The sequence below is a fragment of the Cheilinus undulatus genome, linkage group 2, assembly GCF_018320785.1.
Source record: "Cheilinus undulatus linkage group 2, ASM1832078v1, whole genome shotgun sequence".
NCBI lineage: Eukaryota > Metazoa > Chordata > Actinopteri > Labriformes > Labridae > Cheilinus > Cheilinus undulatus.
In genome coordinates, this window is record NC_054866.1 from 7,035,024 (window position 1) to 7,054,478 (window position 19,455).

At 37.7% G+C, this 19,455-nt stretch overlaps 1 protein-coding gene across 1 annotated transcript in view; it reads left to right on the forward strand.

Annotated features, from left to right (window-relative positions):
- Positions 1–10,364: 10,364 nt before the first annotated feature.
- rasa2 (RAS p21 protein activator 2) overlaps positions 10,365–19,455 on the forward strand; it is a 63,472-nt gene continuing 54,381 nt past the window's right edge. Inside the window, exon 1 of the mRNA XM_041805148.1 lies at positions 10,365–10,590. Within this exon, the coding sequence (XP_041661082.1) occupies positions 10,533–10,590 (58 nt within the window). The 5' untranslated portion in view covers positions 10,365–10,532. The remainder of the gene's footprint in view (positions 10,591–19,455) is intronic.

Below are 19,455 nucleotides of genomic sequence, written 5' to 3' on the forward strand. Positions count from 1 at the left end.
TATATACTTCCCTTGGTATTTTGGAAACAAAAGGTGCAAAACTTTCAAGCTCTAGCTTAGCTCCCTTAAAATGCCAATTTTGAAGTATAAAGCACATGAAATATTGCACATCATTAACATTCAGTGGTTCGGACTTGTTTCTTCATAGCCGGTGGGCATAATTTGCACAAGAATGTAATGTTTTTCCGTCAGGATTGGTGGTGGTTTGTTCGTAGAAGTCTTTTAAATGTTCATAGTTTCTGCCTTCTGTCATACCGGATGATCTACTGCCGATGTCACAAGCGACTCCGTTAGCCACATTAGCCATACCTGGTGCATGGTGCGTGCCGTAAACCTGACTCGGCTGCTGTAAATATCTTCGGCTACCGGAAATCACACTTCGTAAAACAAAGACCTTGGCAATTCTCGGTATCCTTCGGAATATGAGCAGTCGCTTTACTTCCCAAGTGAACTGCGCTCACATCTCAGTTCATGAATTGAAAATTGAACGGTACAGCTTACCGTTCAACTAGAAAATGAGCGTGTTCATTGAACGCAGTCATTTTAACGCGTTTGAACACAACAGTGGAGTTCATCGTTCACCAAAAATATGAACACAGTCTTTGAACGCACTCATTTGAACTCGTTCAGGCACAACACTGTAGCCGCTAACGAAGTGCGCCCCTACCGAAGCCTCCATAGAGAACTGCATAATGCAAACCATGCCGACTGTAGCAGTACACGACTCATCATTTCTTTTTGTTTTTTTAAAGATTTATTGTTGGGCTTTTTCACGCCTTTATTAGAGAGAGGACAGTGGATAGAGTCAGAAACAGGGAGAGACATGCAGGAAATAGTACCACGGGCTGGATTCGAACCAGAGTCCCCTGCGTACATGGTGCGCGCCTTAACCACTTGACCACTGGCGTGCCCCTCGACTTGTCATTTCTGAAAAGAAAAAAAACTCACTGCTGTTCTTTTTTCTTCTTTTAACATAGAAATGTCGTCAAGTTCTGATAAACCTGGCGCTTTAGCAGCATCCACGCTAATGTCTTCCGCCATAATTGCACCAGCCTCTTGTCGCTGTTTGCATATGTCACGACTCCACCGTGCCCAAAAATGCTGCCTCTTACTCCTGATCGGTCCTGTCACTTTCTTACAGGGCTCAGACTGTTCAGATAGAATCTTTGCAGGATGGATTCGCCAGTGATAAACACGTGAACAGGCAAATCCATCTGCTTTGCAAGGTTAGCTGACCCATACGATACTCTCAAATCCCATTCCCACCTCGCTTTGCAGCCTGAATCTGGGGGTATTGGATCAGAAATTACTTTTATTTAACATTAAACCAAAGCTTTGACAGACTGTAAAAGCAACATTGCTTTTTAAATGATGTTGAGTATCAGCTGATTTCCTTGTTTTTTTTTGTTTCAGTGCCTATAAAAAGTATTCACCGCCTTGGTTGTTTATCCTGTTTATTATTGATTTTATAAATCAATCATGGTCAATATCATTTTGCTTTTTTTGACAAAAAAAACAAAACAACAAACCTCTTTAATGTCAAAGTGAAAACAGATTTCTACAAAGTAATGTCAATAAAATAACAATATGTAATGTTAAGTTCCTGCATAAATATTTACCCCTTTCAAGCCATTACTTAGTAGATGAAACTTTGGCTGCAATCACAGCACTGCGTCTGTGTGGATAGGTCTCCATCAGGCTTGCACATCAGAACACTACAATTTAACTCCATTCTTCTTTGCAAAACTGCTCAAGCTCTGCCAGGTTGCACAGAGATGATGCATGAACAGCCCTTTTCAAGTCCAGCCACAAATTCTCTGTTGGAGTGAGGTCTGGGCTTTAACTCAGTCACTCCAGAACATTGTTGTCTTAAAAACATTTCTGTTTTCTTTTGGTTGGTTGTTTGGGTCATTTTCTTACTTGAAAATAAGTCTTCTCCTTATAAACTGAATAAGAATGTCCTTCAGATTTTTCCTATATTTTGCCACATTCATTTTACCCTCTACCTTTACAAACTATCCAGGGTTAGCTGCTGAGAAGCATCCCCACAGCATGATGCTGCCACCACCGTGCTTCTTAGTGAGGAGGGTGTATTTGTGGTGGTGTGTAGTGTTTGGCGTCTTGTCTAAAGGCCACAAAGCACCATTTTGGTCTCGTCAGACCGAAGAACTTTCTTCCACTTAACCATGGAGTCTCCCACATGCCTTTGGTGAACTCTAGTCCAGATTTAATCTGATTTTTTTTTCAACAGTGCCATTCTTTGCAAAGAGCTTTGGCTGGTGACGAACCCAGGCAACAGTTGCTGTAGACTTTCTTTAATCTCTTTTAAAGTCTCACTAACAGTCAGAAGACAGCATCTTATTTGCGCCGTAATCTAGTATATCAGTAGCTATGTTTAGACGGACCATTTGTAATTGAAATAAATGCCTGATCTGAATAACAATGCTTCAAATAAACACTTCAGTCGGAACAAAATCATCCCGATTCAGCTCATTCGGAAAGAAATTTCACTCTTATCAAGAGGATTGGTTTATGCTGATAGCTGTTTGGATCAGCATCCATGAAAAAATTCGATCTGACCACCTCTCCCTGTTAGGGGTGATTTTTGTCTTACTGCAATCGCCAGGGACGGACCAGAAAGAAACATGGCGGGAGCAAAATAAAACTGGTCCGTTGCCAGGACAGCCTTTTTACTCAAAACTTTAAAAGAGCACCAAATTGTTGATTAGATAAGGCACAGATACAAAATAGTCGAACAATTCAATATTTCGCGCAAGTAGGATTTGACAAAACGGGCGAGTGCCGGCGGTTTATTTACACCAAAGGTGAAGAAAAACGTCTTCTCCTATGGCAAAATTTCGGCAGATTTGACCGGTAGGATGATGCTGCGCATGCTAGAGCATTTTTATTCAGAATAAATGTATGATGCATGAGCACACACATCTGAATCGGATCACAGCTTTTAGCGTACATTTGAACTGAGAAGTTTAAATCTCTGATCAGAATAAATTTATTCAGACTGAGAAAAAAACGCTCATGTAACTGCAGCTGAGGTATCGCAGCCATGCCTTTGTCAGTCTGCGATAGTTTCAGACTGATCTCCAGTTTGCATGCGGCTTCTCTTAAAAGACACATCACACTTTTATGTCCCAACTTCAGAACTGACCACATTTTTTTTAAACTGAAATGCAAAGAATGTTGATTATAAACAACATGACAACATAAAGAATTATTATTTCAAACACAGGTCATATGTCATGGATGTGTAAATAAAATATTCTAATATCAGCCGGAGTTTTTTTGTCCACAACAGCACTCTAACTTGAGCGGTGATTTCCTTCCACACGTGTTTCTGATCCCTTTAATCCCACAGCTCAGGCTGAGAAACAACAAATATTTAAATTTCCTTTACTTCTCTGACCTGGAAACCAACACCCTCATAAGGGGGGCAGGTTTCTTTGCCGTATTACGTATCTCCATGATGTAAACTCGGGGCGAGGCTGGCTGAACCATGAATATAAAGAGCCGTGCTATTTAAACGATGACTTTTTTGGCCACCCTTGTTTGGCCAGATACCCAAATTTCATAAATCACACTTGAACTTTGTCGTATGATTTCTACACCCAAATCTATGTTGGTTTCTACACCAGTTTGACAAAGGAGGGGAAGTGAGAGTAAAGATAGACAGAGTCAGACTCCTTGTTCGTGTATCTTGGCCAATAAAGCTTTTGATCTGGATGTGTGATATGTGCATGTATGAGTTTATTTTCCTTTATAATTTTAAGTCTGTAATTATGGCGTCTCAGATCTGCAGCTACCATCCATCTGATGTGACTGTAAATATTTTAAACGAGTGAATTTTTACATGTTAATTTATTTTTTACTCAGATATCACCTTCTACAGTCTGTCCCATTTTGCAGCCTCTCTACCTCTCAGACCAGCTTTTATCTGATTATACCTTGTCACGTTTTGCTGTGATTGATCACTTCTCTCCAGCTTTAGAGAGCTTCATTTGGCCGGATTGTTTAAACTGAGATTATTTTATCAGTTTTTCATCGGTTTTACCCTTTAGGAAATGTTTGTTTCAGATCAGTAGTATTTCATTCACACGCAGCTATGAGTGGTTTTACCGTTAAGCAGGAGGTGAAGGACAAGCTGTTGGTATCCCACTGCTCTGCTGTGCATAGACAGGTTCTTCAGCACCGTTAAACCTCTGGAGCCTTTCCTCATCCTGGATCTGATGAGGTTGAATGACAATCTGACATCAGAACAGGTACAAAGAGGACTTCTGGAAACATGGTTGGCGAAAATCATAACTGAGAAACATCAATTAGAAGTGTGACTATGGCCTTGTTTGTGCATGATTTTGTGGCTTCACAGCACCTTAAATGTCTTAAATGCTTACTAAGTTGTACTTTTTTTTGTTCTTGCTAAAATTACATTCATGCTTCTTTGCTATTAATCACATTTTCAATACTAGCCTTAGAAACTGAGTGGCCCATTCCATATAAAATCCTCAATTTATTATCACAGAGTTATATATTCCCTGTCTTACATTCAGTTACTTTCTTATTACCATTTATCTACTGGCATATAATGTTAATAATAATCATAACAATTAAAGCTGCAAGCAGCGATTACGGGCCCTCGCAACCTGTTGCACATCGGGATGTGCTGCGACCACAGGTGTATGGCAACCGTTGAGTGCCAGCAACAGAGCGTGCTGCCCCATGGGGTATGTGGGTTTGCAACACTCACAGTTTAACAGAAGCAGAAGGTGATCCCCCTCGTTAATTTCCAGAGCTTGCCATTACTTTGGCAGTATAACCAAATGAGCATGAGGCATGAGCCCTGAAAGTTTGGAAAGCTGCTCCAAAACATGAACAAATCACTGGATTGTCAGCTCATAGCTCCTCTTTCTGCTCTGCTTGGCTCAGTTACTCTCTCTCAGTCTTTCTCTTTTGCATGCTTGCAGCCTCACTCCCTCTTCCTCTTGTTCACGCTCACTCCACAGGGGAAAATGACGGAGTGGCTGAAAGCATTAACTGTTCTCAGAATGTTGCAATCATCAGTGTGGAAGATAGAGGAGAAAATACAGAGATACAGATGTGTACAAGTTTGTTTCATTATTATCTTCAATGCTTTGATATCTCCTCTCAGATTTTTTTTTTTTTTACCATGTATTTATGGATAAACAGACAGATACAAACAGTACTTTACTGCAAATCAAGCACCCTCAGTACTTTATATTTCATGCCTTTGATACAAACTAAGACTCCTCAGATTCCAATGGTATCCTTCTTGTCACTTTATGATCAAAACTCAAGGAGTATGCAGCAGACAACCAGACCAAGCAAAACTCCCATTTGATAATCAGAACAATAAATTTCATCCTAAGTATAAAGTTTTTTTAAACTAAAGGTTGTCCCAGTCAAATACATCCACCTGTAGCTGATACTCCAATGTCCTCCCATCACTTTGACCCTTCAGAGCCTCACAGCTAGAAAAACATGGTCTTTGCTGCCATCTGGTGTGTCGGTGAAGGTTTTGACCTTCATATTATACAGTCCTGTAGCTGTAAAAAGAGGGCTTGGATTGACATGATGACACGATTGAAACGCAGGATTCAGAATTGTCTATGCATATATGGAACTATTGATCCCAGTCTAAAAGATCTTGACTACAGACACTTTATAATAAACCCAATTCTTTTATATCCAGACTGTTGCTCTCTCTAAATCATTCAGATATATTTCCAGTTCTTTTAGTTAACCCCACCTTTTATTCATGACTTTTAATGTTTTGCCACGGCGACAGATGTGTAAAATAAACAGATATAGATGTATAAAAAACAAAGGTACAGATGCATACATGTTTGTTTCATTATTTTATTCAGTGCTTTTATATCTTATCTCATTTTGGCAATTTACCTTATATTCATGGATAGATAGACAGAAGTATACTTTGTAATGTGTTGTTTGCTGTTTGGACCCTGTCCTTAAATATGGTGCAATACTGTGTATCATCAAAAGATGGCAGCATAGCCTTAATTTCGGTTCCATTAAGAGAGGACAGAGTTTTAAACATTTCAACATGGAAAATGACAAAAATAGACTTGCTTTTGTTTTACAATTTGGGTCCAAGAGATCCTGAGATGACAGATATGCTGAAGCGTTTTCAAACACCTAGGTAACATGAACTGCAGGGGCAGATTTTTTGAAATGTTGTAGGGGGCGCCACTGAGCCAAATAGCCACGCCCACCAACAATCATCCTATCAATCTTCTCATTTCCTAATTTGGTATTTTTCCTCCAAGTTTCATGGCTTCTTAAGTTTTGTAAGCCTAGGATAATTCTACCTCCTTTTCATGGGGAAGAAAAATTCTCCATGGCCACGCCCCTTTGAGTAATGAAAAAATTCTAATGAAATTTTCAACTTTTACATGTCTTCTTACAATATCCCTAACATGATGGTGTTTGGATGAATTCCTCATGAGGAATTTTGAAAATTGTGAAGTCAGCAATGTGCTGCTTTTTGACCACAAAAATAAAATGGCGGACTTCCTGTTTGTTTTGCGGCATGGGTCCAAGAGGCTTTTTTGCAGAACTTAAAATTATGTATAAGCTCAAGAATTTTCAAAATCCTAGGTTAAACCTGCTGCAGGGGCTGAATTTTAAAAAAATTGTAGGGGGCGCCACTGAGCCAAAAAGCCATGCACACCCAACACTCATCCTATCAATGATCTCGTTTTGCTACTGAGTATTTTCCTGCCAAGTTTCATGGCTTTACAAGTTTTGTAAGCACTAGATAATTCTACTTCCTGTTAAATGGCGAATGAAAAATTCTCACAGCTGCACCATTTTAGGTAAGGACTCTTGATCTTCAAATTTCAATAATACCAACCTTCAGGGATGTCCCTGGGCTAATTTCAGCAGGATTTGGCCAATCTTGTAATAAATGGAAATTTTTTAGTGAGCATCAGCCACTTTTATCACATGATGAAGCATTTCAATTTAAGGGGCCGCCATGGCCACGCCTTTCGACTAATGAGAAAACCCCGAATAACTTTTGACCTAAGACATCTCTTCTTGCTCTCCACCAAAGATGAAGTAGTTTGGATGAACGCCCTTGGACGAGTTCGTTCAAATACAACCCCTAAAATATGCCTCGTTTTACCAAAAAATTCAAAATGGCTGACATCCTGTTTAACTTACAATATCGGTCCAAGAGGACTTTTTGTGCATCCTGACATGATGCATCTGCCCACACTTGTTCGAAAATCCTAGGTCAAACCAGCTGAGGGGGCTGAACTTTTGAAATGTTGTAGGGGGCGCCATTGAGCCAATAGGCCACGCCCACCTAGAAACATCACATTGATTATCTCAGCATACTCATGAGAATGTTTTTGCCAAGTTTTATTGCTCTACACATAACACAAGCCCCTGAGAATTCTACTTCCTGTTTCATCCAATGAGGATAGTGGACTTCCTGTTGAGATTTCGGCATGGGACCAGATAGCTTTTTTGTAGAACTGATGATAACATATATGCACACCGAAATTCATAAGCCTGGGTTTAACCTACTGGGCGGGCCGAATTTTTGAAAACTTGTAGGGGGCGCCATTGAGCCAATAGGCCACGCCCACCTACAAAATGAATATCAATCATGTCAGCATGCCAATGAGATTTTTTTTGGCAAGTTTCATCGCTCTACATTTCTTATAACCATTTGAAAAATCTACTTGCTCTTTCATGGCGAACAAAAAAATCGCCATGGCCACGCCTTTTAACGTAGACATTTGACCATTGTATATGTGTAAGGCCAAGTCCTTGGGAACAGCCTGAGTGATTTTCAGAACGATCTGCCCAACCATGTAGGTTCTGCGATGTGAAATTCAGGAATAGTGACTTTCTGTTGCCAGAGGGTGGCGCTGTACAATTTTTCAAGCACTGTGTATATATATATATATATGTATATATATATATATATATATATATATATATATACACTGCTTAACAAATTTATTAGGCCACCACCCAAAGTAAGGTTTATGCCACAGCTGTCCTAAATTAACAACACTGGTAATTACCAAAATCCTTTTTTATGTTTCTGCAATGGTTAATACACCAATATGTAGAAGCTCTTTAACCCAAATGATATTTTTAATGCTAAAATATAATTATTGTTATCCATGAATTTTCAAATTTACTGATTTACAAAAAAACTGAAAAAATAGTAAAGCACATTAATATTTCTTGATTAATATGTCAAATTATAGTTATTTACTTGCATTCCTGAACAGAAAAATGAGCTTTAGTGGTTGAATGTTATGCTTGATTCATTTCTGACTTCTCAAAGAACCCCGGTGAGCCTGCTCAAATTTGGGTGTGAAAAGGTGAATTTAGTTTGAAATTCCTCATTCCTGTTCAAAATGGTAAAATCTTTTTAGTTTAGTTTTTAGTTTTAACCAAGTTTTGAAAGATTTCTAAAATATTTATTTTTCTTGTTTTTATGACAGGTGGTCTAATAAATTTGTTAAGCACTGTATATATATATATATAATTAACTACAAAATTTCAAGTGTATAAAGTCATAGATTTATGACAGTGCCTTGTTGTCTCTTGAAATTACAACTTCTAATCTCAAAAAGTATACAACTTTTTAAACTTGAAAATTCTGAGCTTTTCTCACTGTAAATTTACATCTTATCAAACTCGAAAGGTTTTACGTTTAATTTTTTGAGGTTCCAAATTTGTAAACCTGGACATTTGGAGGTGGGTTTTTTTTTATTATTATTATTTTAAATGTAGGACTTTTTAAACTCAAAAAGTTTAAGGTTAATTTTGTATGTTTACATCCTTTTAAACTTAAAAAAAATTAGGTGGTTTTGGTAAATTTAGGACTTTTTAACTCAAAAAGCTTTAAGTTCATTTTTTTTCAGTTCTTTACTTTTTAAAACTGAAAATTTGAACGTGTTATTGGTGAATTTTGACATTTGAGGGTCATTTTCATAATTTTTCGACTATTTACAATTTTGAACATTTTTTGGTGAATTTTGGGACATAAACTCCAAAATTTTTAGCATTATTTTCATGAGTTTCTGACTATTCACAAATCATTTTTTTAGTTTATGTTCTTAAGTTTACAACTTTTTATAATGAGAAAATTTTGAGTTTTTTTTTTTTTTTCAGAAATGTAGGACTTTTTAAACACCAAAAATTTTAAGCCCCATCCCCCAGTACATTAAGGACTTTTTAAACTTGGAAAGTTGAAGGTCTGTTGTAAGCACTCGATTTTTCAACCATAACTTTTGGAATTTTTTTTTTTCTAATAAATGTAAGACTTTTTAATCTCTAAAACTTTTAGGTTTATAATTATAAGTTACAAACTTTTAAACTTGAAAACATTAAGTTTTTTTTTTTTCTTTTTACAATGTAAATGTAGAACTTTAAAAATCTTGGAAAGTTTTAGGTTTATTTTTGTGAATTAACAACTTTTAAAACATGAAATTCTATGGATTTTAAGTATTAAAGGCTTTTTAAAAATTTTTAGACATGACTTCTTAAACTTGAAAATTTTTAAGATTGTTTTCCTTGGTAAAACTAAGTACCTCTTTAAACTCGGCAAGTTTTGGATTTATTTTCATAAGTTTATGACTTTATTTAAAACTTAAAAATGTAAAGTTTTTTCCCATAAATTTTGGACTCTTTAAGCTCGAAAAAGTTGAGATGTGAGTTTATGACTTCCTGAACATAAAATGTTTATTTTTAATCATATTTTAGATTTTTTTTTACATCTCAAAAGTTAAGGTAAATTTAGGACTTTTTACATTCAAAAGGTTTTAGGTTAACAGTACAACTTTACCACTTTTAAACTAAAAAACGTGTATTTTTGCACAGAAATGTACGCCTTTTTCAATTTAAAATGGAGGTTATTCTTCTTGAAAATGACCAGATCCTCTTTTATTTGTGCTTCTTTAGAGTGGCCCTAATTCGCGGTCACAGTTCTGAGCTAAATCTATTTAAAACCACGTTTCTTGGCTCTGTTTCAGATCCTTGGTGATTCATTCACACAGGTGGTAACAGATTTACCTGTGCCTCTCTCAGCACGTCATAAATGGACAGGTTTAACCTAAAACCCTACGGTATCCAAGATTAGCGAGCTAAGCTAACCGCACAAGTCAAAGTATTAGCTGTGAGCGAGCTTTTGTTGTTGCATAATGAACACGGAGACTTTAAATCCTCTAAAAACTCAGACCATGTACAGATGAAGTAGCTTTATCCAGGCACTGACTGCTGTGGGAGCTCGGTCTTCCTCCACTCGGAGGCAGCAGGCTGGTGTCGAAGTGTCGGGGTGCCGTGACGCGGCGGCAGTGGGGCTGGCTCTCCTCTAGCGGGGCTGGCTCTCTCTTTCAGCGGGGCTGGCTCTCCTTCAGCGGGGCTGGCTTTCCTTCAGCCTGCCTGTATTCACTCACGGATATGATAAAACATCGCTGAATGCTCCAGAGCAGAGGCAACAGTCATCTCTGACAATGGCGGAAGAGGACGACGCCAGAATCCGGATTTTACAGAGCCTGCGGGGTAAAATCTGTAAGTTTGACCGGCCTCTGGTTGTTTTCGGTTTGTCGGAGGCGGAGGGGCGCGGACAGTGTGGAGGCAGAGGCTGCTGAACGTCAAGCTAGCCTAGCATGCTAGCTGCGGCTAGCTTGTTGTGAATGATTTCGTTCATTGAGCATGGCTCAGTGGACCTCCGCTTAGCTACCCCCGATAAATACGTGTTTATTTAACGAGAAATGTGAACCGATTCAAAACGCTGTTTTTAAACTATCTTATAAGCCGTGTTAGCTAACCCAACGTTAGTGACAAAGTCGGCTAGCTTCTACCAACGGTTGAAGTCTATCAGACCCATTCACTGACAGCTATTAAATCTCTGATACTGGGCTTCAATGTAGTGATTATGGTAGTGGACCACAGTTACATTCATTAACAGTAACATTAACACTGCGATTATAAATCCATAGTGTGACTGTAATAAACCCTCAGTGTTGGTGTCAGCCTTTACACTGTGATAGAGTATGCAGTTACACGCACATATCCCTTATAACATCATTAACTAAAATGTTACATTCATACATATGGTATTATTCATTGTTTTAATGTCTGTGCTATTATCAGTAAACAGGAAACGGTTCAGTTTACAGGTACATTCGCATAGGGCTGGGCAGCATGAGCCAAAATCACAGATCCAAGGGTGGAAAGAAACTAATCATTTACTTGTTTTACTGAATTTTGGCAGCTCTTGTGTCTTTGTCCTTTTCAGAGTCAGTAATTTAACTTTTACCTCTGTATATTTTTGGTGAATTATTGTACTTCACTACATTTTAGTATGCATTAGATACTGAGAAAGGAGAGAAACACTACAGCCAAAAGAAGGCGGTCTAAGCTTTCATAAACAGCTTGACACTGTCCAAGTTTTCATCTTTGACTACATGACTGTCAGTAGCACATAGAGAATGAGTCCACATCACAGCAAACAGCTGCTGCCTTTGACTTTCTGTCACACATTATAATAACTAACCTGGCTATAGATATAATTTTTGTGTTTAACTAATAGGAAACTTAATAACGCTTTTGAAATTTTGCATGTCTAATAACTAGGACTGTCTAGATTAATTGCATTAACTGCGCTTAAGAAAGATCCACAGTTAGTGTATTTTTTAAAATCTTATCAATCTCATGCTTTATTGCCCCTTTCTTTGATTGATCCACGTCAGCAAAATAAGTCCACCACTGCTCCTTAATGTCTCCTTTCAATCAGCCAGATTTGGCAAAAATGGAGCGAAAACGTCCCCAACATCCCCAGCTTCACCAATATTCCATCCTTTGCCTCTGAAGATGCTCAGTGTGCATACTTGCATACTTCTGCACTGTACTAAACATTTTGAGTGCAAAAGTGTGCATAGTCCCTTTTAAACTGAGAGTTATACTTAAATGTAGTGTACTGCTGGCACACAAAACCATCCAAGAACAAATGCTATATTAGTGGCATAGTTGATATTTTACTGTTATCAAGTTACAGTACTAGCTTTCTTCATCATCCTTGAGCTAGCTATGTGTTACAGGAAATGTCAGCAGATTTCAGTCAAGAATAAGACATTAAAGGCTAAATGAGTTCATGTTCTTTGAGGCAATAATGTAATAAAATACAAGTTAGACATATCTAATAGTGATAAAAATAATTGTCAAATTCTGACTATAATCACCTAACATCTATTTATAATGCAGTTAAAAAAGAAGTAGAAGAAAAAAACAAATGCAGTTAAATTGTCAACACTTCCTGTTCGTCCTCTGTCTTTGAAGATGATATCATCAAAGCTTATAAACATTCGGTCCTCTGTTTTTGAAGACGATATCATCAAAGCTTATAGACATTGGGTCCTCTGTTTTTGAAGACAATATCAAAGCTTATAAATGTTCCATCCTCTGTCTTTGAAGATGATATTGTCCAAGCCTATAAAACATATCATCCTCTGTTTTTGAAGACGATATCATCAAAGCTTATAAGCTTTCCATCCTCTGTCTTTGAAGATATTGTCAAAGCTTATAGACATTCCGTCCTCTGTCTTTGAAGATGATATCATCAAAGCTTATAAAACATTCCATCCTCTGTTTTTGAAGACGATATCAAAGCTTATAAATGTTCCATCCTCTGTCTTTGAAGATGATATCATCAAAGCTTATAAAACATTCCATCCTCTGTTTTTGAAGACGATATCAAAGCTTATAAATGTTCCATCCTCTGTCTTTGAAGACGATATCATCAAAGCTTTTAAAACATTCCGTCCTTTGTCTTTGAAGACGATATCATCAAAGCTTTTAAAACATTCTGTCTTCAGTCTTTAAAGATGAGGTCATCAAAGCTTATAAACATTCCGTCCTCTGTCTTTGAAGACGATATCATCAAAGCTTTTAAAACATTCCGTCCTTTGTCTTTGAAGACGATATCATCAAAGCTTATAAAACATTCCATCCTCTCGTTTTGCATGGAGGAACTCAGCAAGCCTTATGCTGCGTTACATTTACTTAGGTAGCTGGATGACTTGGGGATGGGTGTGAACATCACACATGAGTTGGAATGTTTTTTAGCTATTTTATTTTATTTCTTTTTTGCTATGAGTTGATAACTCGTAGTACTGATGTGTCATTTGTGTAACGGGAAACGTAGAATTTCTGCTTTCTGACATTACCTGAAATGAATCTTTGGTTTTAAACACTAGGAAATATCCAAAGTGACACGAAACAAAAAGGATGCAACTTATCACTTTTAACTGCAGAAATGTTATAAATAATAGTAATTAAAGATTTTAATCACTTCAGCCATTCTAACAACGTCTAACCAACACAGACACTATATGGTATCGGTATATCCCTAGTTGTCAGAGTACCATAATGATAAGCTATAATTATTATTATAATATAAATATTATTCTAGTAAAATTCTTACAATGTTGAACCTGTTTGATATTGCAGCAACAAAAATAGGGCATTTTTCTATTTCACTGATCAACAGTTGCAGAAAAACTCCTATGTACTGTCTAGAAAAATACTAGCAACGTTTTTATTGACTAAAAGTTTTCAAAATAGTCGATCCTTTTAGATATCACCTTTTTTAAAATGATTAAATCTCCATTATTTTAAACACCAGTTATAATTTTTACTGAGAGAGACAGAGATTAAGAGTACTAAGTTGCACAAATACATTGACAACATTCAAGAAGTGGGTGGACCTGGCAAGGTGCGAGGGTTTCCCTTAATTGAGAAAATAAGTTTGCAACATTTCCTCATCTTCTTTGTTTTTAACAAACACAGTAATAAATCCTTCTCTATAACAGCCTCGCCTTAACTGTTGTTTCCTGTTGGCCAGGCCTATGTTAGGATGAAAACAGATGATATATGAATCAGTATGAATGACACATTTTTGTACAGCCATGTCATCAATCATCGTGACAAAATAACACAGCTCTGTCAAAGAAGTGTGGAGGAAACGTTGGTATGAATGTCAGGAACTAATCAGACTAAAGAGCAGAAACAGTAAAATCAGATCTGTGGATTTACAACTCTGGATTTAGATAATTTAGACTAAGTCATTGTTAGACACACAATTTATAAATACATAGAATTTAAATATTGTCTGTGCCTCACATTAAAAAAATTTAATCAGGATTATTTTGACTCATATTGCAAAGTTGATCTGTATTGTTGTATTGAAGAGAATGATCATTTTTATGCCAATCTCATTTTTAATCAGAAAAACAAAAATAAGGAAAGTAGGATTTTTGTAAACTAGTCTAAAAAATGACACTTGAATATTTGCATGAATTGTGGAGCAGAATTGCTCAGCTTTAGATGGAACTAGCAAAGAGCTAGGGTTTTCTGTAAATTGCACAAATAAGTTGGCAACTTATAGAAATGTGGGTAAAGGTTGTCGTTATTCTTCCTGAGGGGTGATCGGTTTGTGTGATAGTGGCACCACACATTGAGCTCTTCAAAAAGCTTCTGGCAGTAAGGATAAAATAAAATTTCAGTCTGTTTGTCAGACATGTCAGAAGGACATAATTGCCATTTGTATAGTTGTATTGAAATAATATATGGTATAGCAGTATATGAAATAAAAAGCCTCTTTAATGCGGAAATAAAAACAGACCTCTATGATAAATGTATTTTGTATAAAATATGTGACTACATAGAAATTCACCCTTTTCAAGTCAGTATTTAGTAGATGCACCTTTGCAATGAGTCTGTGCGGACAGGTCTCAATCAGACTTGCACATCTGGACACTAATATTATACTCCATTCTTCTTTACAAAAAATGCTCAAGCTCTGTCAGGTTGTACAGGGATCAGGCATGAGCAGTCTTTTTCAACTCCAGCCACCAATTCTCTGTTGGACTGAGGTCTTGGCATTCACCATATTTTCTTCGAACCATTTCTGTGTTGCTTTCACTGTATGCCTTACAAACCGTCTGGGATATAGCTGCTGAGAGGCACCCCCACAGCATGATGCTGCCACCACAGTTCTTCACAGTGGGGATGGTGTGTTTGTTGTGATGTGCGGTGTTTGGCATCTTGTCTGATGGTCAAAATGAGACCATTTTGGTCTCATCAGACCAAAGAACTTTATTCGTCTTGACCACGGAGTCTCCCACATGCCTTTTGGTGAACTCTTTGGTGAACCCCACTTGAGATGAATCCACTGCACTCAGGTGATCCCCATTTCACTAATTGTGAGACTCCTGGCACCAGTTGGCTGGACTTCTGTTGAATTAGATCTGGCACTTTTAAGGGGATGAATATTTATGTAGTCACTTCTTTTACCTTATATATTTTTATTTAATTTACATTGCTTTGTAGAAATCTTTTTTCACTTTGATGCTAAAGAGTTTCTGTTTTTGGTCCAAAAGCCCAATTATATTGACCATAATTGATTTATAAAATCGATTGAATAATAAAACATCCAAGGGGGAAATACTTTTATAGGCACTGTATGTGTGTCCAGCTAGGAGCTGACATAGCTCCCTAGAAAGTGAATAGTCTTGTTCATTCAGGGTTTATCCAGGATCTACTGAGCCTTTTCTAAGAGTTCTGAGTTTGAATAAATCAATCAGGTCACTCAGAGTGATTCCTGTGATTTAACAGCACGTTTTAACTAAGCCAGACAGCCAGTTCCTTTTTTGTTTTAAATTAAGTGAACCATAAAAGCAAATAGAGGCAAAGAGAACATAAGAATAATTAAATAAAACAAGAATAAAAGACTTTGATTAAAACATGTTCCACATTAAAGTTAGGGAGCTTTGGATAGAAATACATTCTTTGGTTAGTTTTCTTACTGATAGCATCCACCTCGGACTCCAAACACTTCCAGGTGTTAAAATTCAAACATAAAGCAGGAGTTTAATTGGGAGTCTGGGACGCTGGTATCAAACAGGTGTCTGTTTCATTTGTTACTAAGATATAAATGCCCCTAGATAACAATAAAAAACTACTGATTTCTCAGTTAGCCTGTAAATTTCTAATAGGTGATTTAGTAGTCAACAAGAATATCAAAGTTAGAGCTTCTTACTGTAAACTATCTTTTCACTGAGCATTAGGTCTGACTTTGGTTCTTTATTGAACAGTATTGTTTTACCATTTATCTAAAGTATGTGGGTATATAGTAAAATCTTGATTTATTGTTCATTCATGGTTAAGCCTTCTAAAAAAATAGAATTTGTGTTTACAAGTAAATCACCTGAGTGTACTCACCGTATTACAAATGGAAACATTGGATTAGAAGTCAAACAGCTAACACAGCCATGTCTTAATCCTTATTCACACCCTGGGATTATCCACCAGTACTCGGCTGCAGCTGTGTGGCCGCCTGCCTTTATAAAAGGAGAGCTGGGTCATACGGTTGTTTTTTCTAAAGGTGTTTCTGACTGGTGTTTGAGATAATGATAGTGAGGATCACAGTTGACCCCCAGGGCCCTCTTCTGTCGCATGGAGTTGGTAAAATTCAGATCAGTTAAACTTCAGAAAAAAAATAAGCAAAGTCAAGATTCAGTTTGAACATTGTCATTGATATGACTGTTTATATGTTTATTGGGAAACCCTGTTTTAAATGTATTTGACAAATTAAAGGTTAGTTTGTTAGGATACAGTTTATAGTGTATCCTACTGCTGCTGTCCATGCTTTTACAGCTTTAAATGTAGGTTTAACTTAGATGTTTTTAAATGAAAGCTTACCTGTTAGTAAGCCTAGCGTTCATAGAGGATCACAGTAGGAAGACAACAGTTTCACTACTATGAATTAATGAGAAAACAGCAAGCAGAACAAAATAGAGGAACTATAATGGCATGTAAGTCACTCTGCAGTCTTACGAAACTCCACTCTTCCTTGTTTGCTCATAGTCTGTTTTCCTTTAGCCTACATCAGTGAAGGTGGCACAGTGTGAGCATTTATTCCTGTAATCTGTCAAAATGACCAATCAGGCGCCAGCCATCACAGCTGTAGCTTCTGCATGTTCTTTGACCTTTAGGTCGCAGTTCTTTTATATGTTGAAGAGCTTCTGTTTTCTGTGTAAAAGGAGAAGAGACAGCAGCATGGTCAGTCTGCTGTGGTAGAGCCCAGGGATGGGCACCTTTGGTTAGCAGCAGGGCCACATTGATGCTGTTCTTTCTGCCTGAGGGCCATCTGTCAACAGTCTAGTAAGACGTCATTGTGGCGAGGGTAGTAGCAGCTTTCATTAGAATTTATGGTACCCAAGTTTATAGTTGGAGCTCAAACTGGAGGTTTAATTTCTGATTGGTTCATATCAGTTATAAATGTGTCAACACCTGCACACAAACGTGCAAGAAGGAGCTGGATCTTCCTTAATGGCTGCTGAAGTGGCACTCATTTCTGCTGTCTAAGCTCTGCCCTTCATCACCAACCACTGCCACTGATAGACATCTTCACTAGTCATTAAATCTGTTTAATTTGATCTCTGTATTGTCTCATAAAGAAGCCTGTTTTTATTTTAGTGCCTGTTAAAGGCAGATAGAGAGTGGAGGATAGAGACAGAAATGTCTCCTGGTCCATAAAAGTTCTCTTTCATATCTCCTCTTGCGGACTGATGACAGTGAGGTTCACATCACCCCGCCACGGTTTGAAGTGAGTGCCTGATTTTGGTTAGTGCGCTAGGGCTCAGGTTAGAAAACATGAATAACTCAATTCACAAGTGTTGGTGTCCAGGAGGTTATTTTTTTGTTGTAACGACATCGACATCATCAGTGTTTGGTTTTTACTTCTATCCTGGTTTCTAAACTCTGGTGTTGTGAGAAATCCAGCACCAGGTAGTGCTGGGGTTTTAACTGAGTTTCAATAATGACTGTGATTTTTAGCTTCATAAAAACCAAATAATGCATATCTAAAGATAACTGTGCCACATGCTGTGATTGTTTTGTCATTTATCAGACAGGTATTTTTTACCTGAACAACACTAAATGTTCATAATTATGAACAGTGAATTAAACATTTCCTTTCACACTACATGAGCGACAACGTGTGCGTGGTTTAATCTGAAACCACAAAATGATGGCTCATGCTCTGTGAGGTTCAGAGAGTTAACAGCAGCTGTGTTGAGGTCGGCCTCATTCACAATAGCTGTCTGTGCTGTCAGGTCCCCTCTGTCATAGGGGTAAGATGTCAAGCCTGATCAGTTTGACTATAAGATAAGGCTCTCCGTGTTTTGTAGGAGTACTTTTACTCTGAAGTAGTTATTTAGTTATTGATATGACTTTGCAAAGCTGTACAGATCTTTCTTTGGGTGCCTGCTAAACTTTTTCATAAAGAAACAGCTATAATACTAAGACATGCATATCTTTAACCACCTCTGTTTAGATATGCCAAACAGCGTGCATGTGTTAATTATAATAACTTTGAGCATAGAGCTCTTTAGCCTTTCTAGGGAGTCTGTCCTGATGAAATTTATCAAAGAAAGACATTAAGTGTGTGGCCCTGACTTGGAGAAACTTGGAATTGGATAATGTAGGAAAGGACTTATTTTTTCTGATAAAGCAATACTTGATGCAAAAAAAAAGAATATTAAACAAACTATATCAAGTGAAAACATGAACTTGTTCAAGTGAAAATATCAACATGAACAGATCATGAAAATGCAAAGTACCTTAAAGACTTAATAATAGACGTGGATGCCTCTCAAATGCAGGTATTTCAAAATCAATCAGTAATGAAGCTCAATAATCCTGACCCCAGTTTCAGTCAGCATTATCGTGATTATGATTACGGCTATAATAGAGCAGCTCTGATACCAAGTAAGACCCCTGATCAATAAAACGGTGAGGTGAGGCGGTACCAAACCTATCCCAAAAATCCACAGTGACATAATAATTTCTTTCTCTAATTCTACTGTATGCTGGGCTTGAACTGACACCTCAGGTTGAAGTCCTTCATGCCAGCTTGTCATGTTTTCTTCATGTGTACTATCTGTTGATCCTGGGGTCACATTAACAGACGAGTAGACCTGTATGTGGCCCCTGGTGTAGCTTCTGTGGTTGTTTGTGTGTGTCTATGCTGGCTGGGCTCCACTCCCACCGGGTCATCCTGGTCCAGGCTTAGTGACGACCTGGTTGTGTTGCCTGGCTGTGCTAAGTTTACCGTCGTATTAATAGGCCGTTTAGAGGCTGAGCTCATACTTGGCTTTTCTTAACCAGGGCACCCCTGGGCTAAGTGTACCAAAGGATCAATTTAGACGACTATGTTTGCCTTTCTAATCTGAACAGCGGCTAGATAAGGCTCATTGTGAAGTTATTGATAGAACAGTGTTAGCTGTGACTGTTCTAGAGGCTCCACTGGCATCCTCCTAGATCTGATTGAGTCACTGACAGTGTAGGCCAGTCTAGAACATGGAACCACCA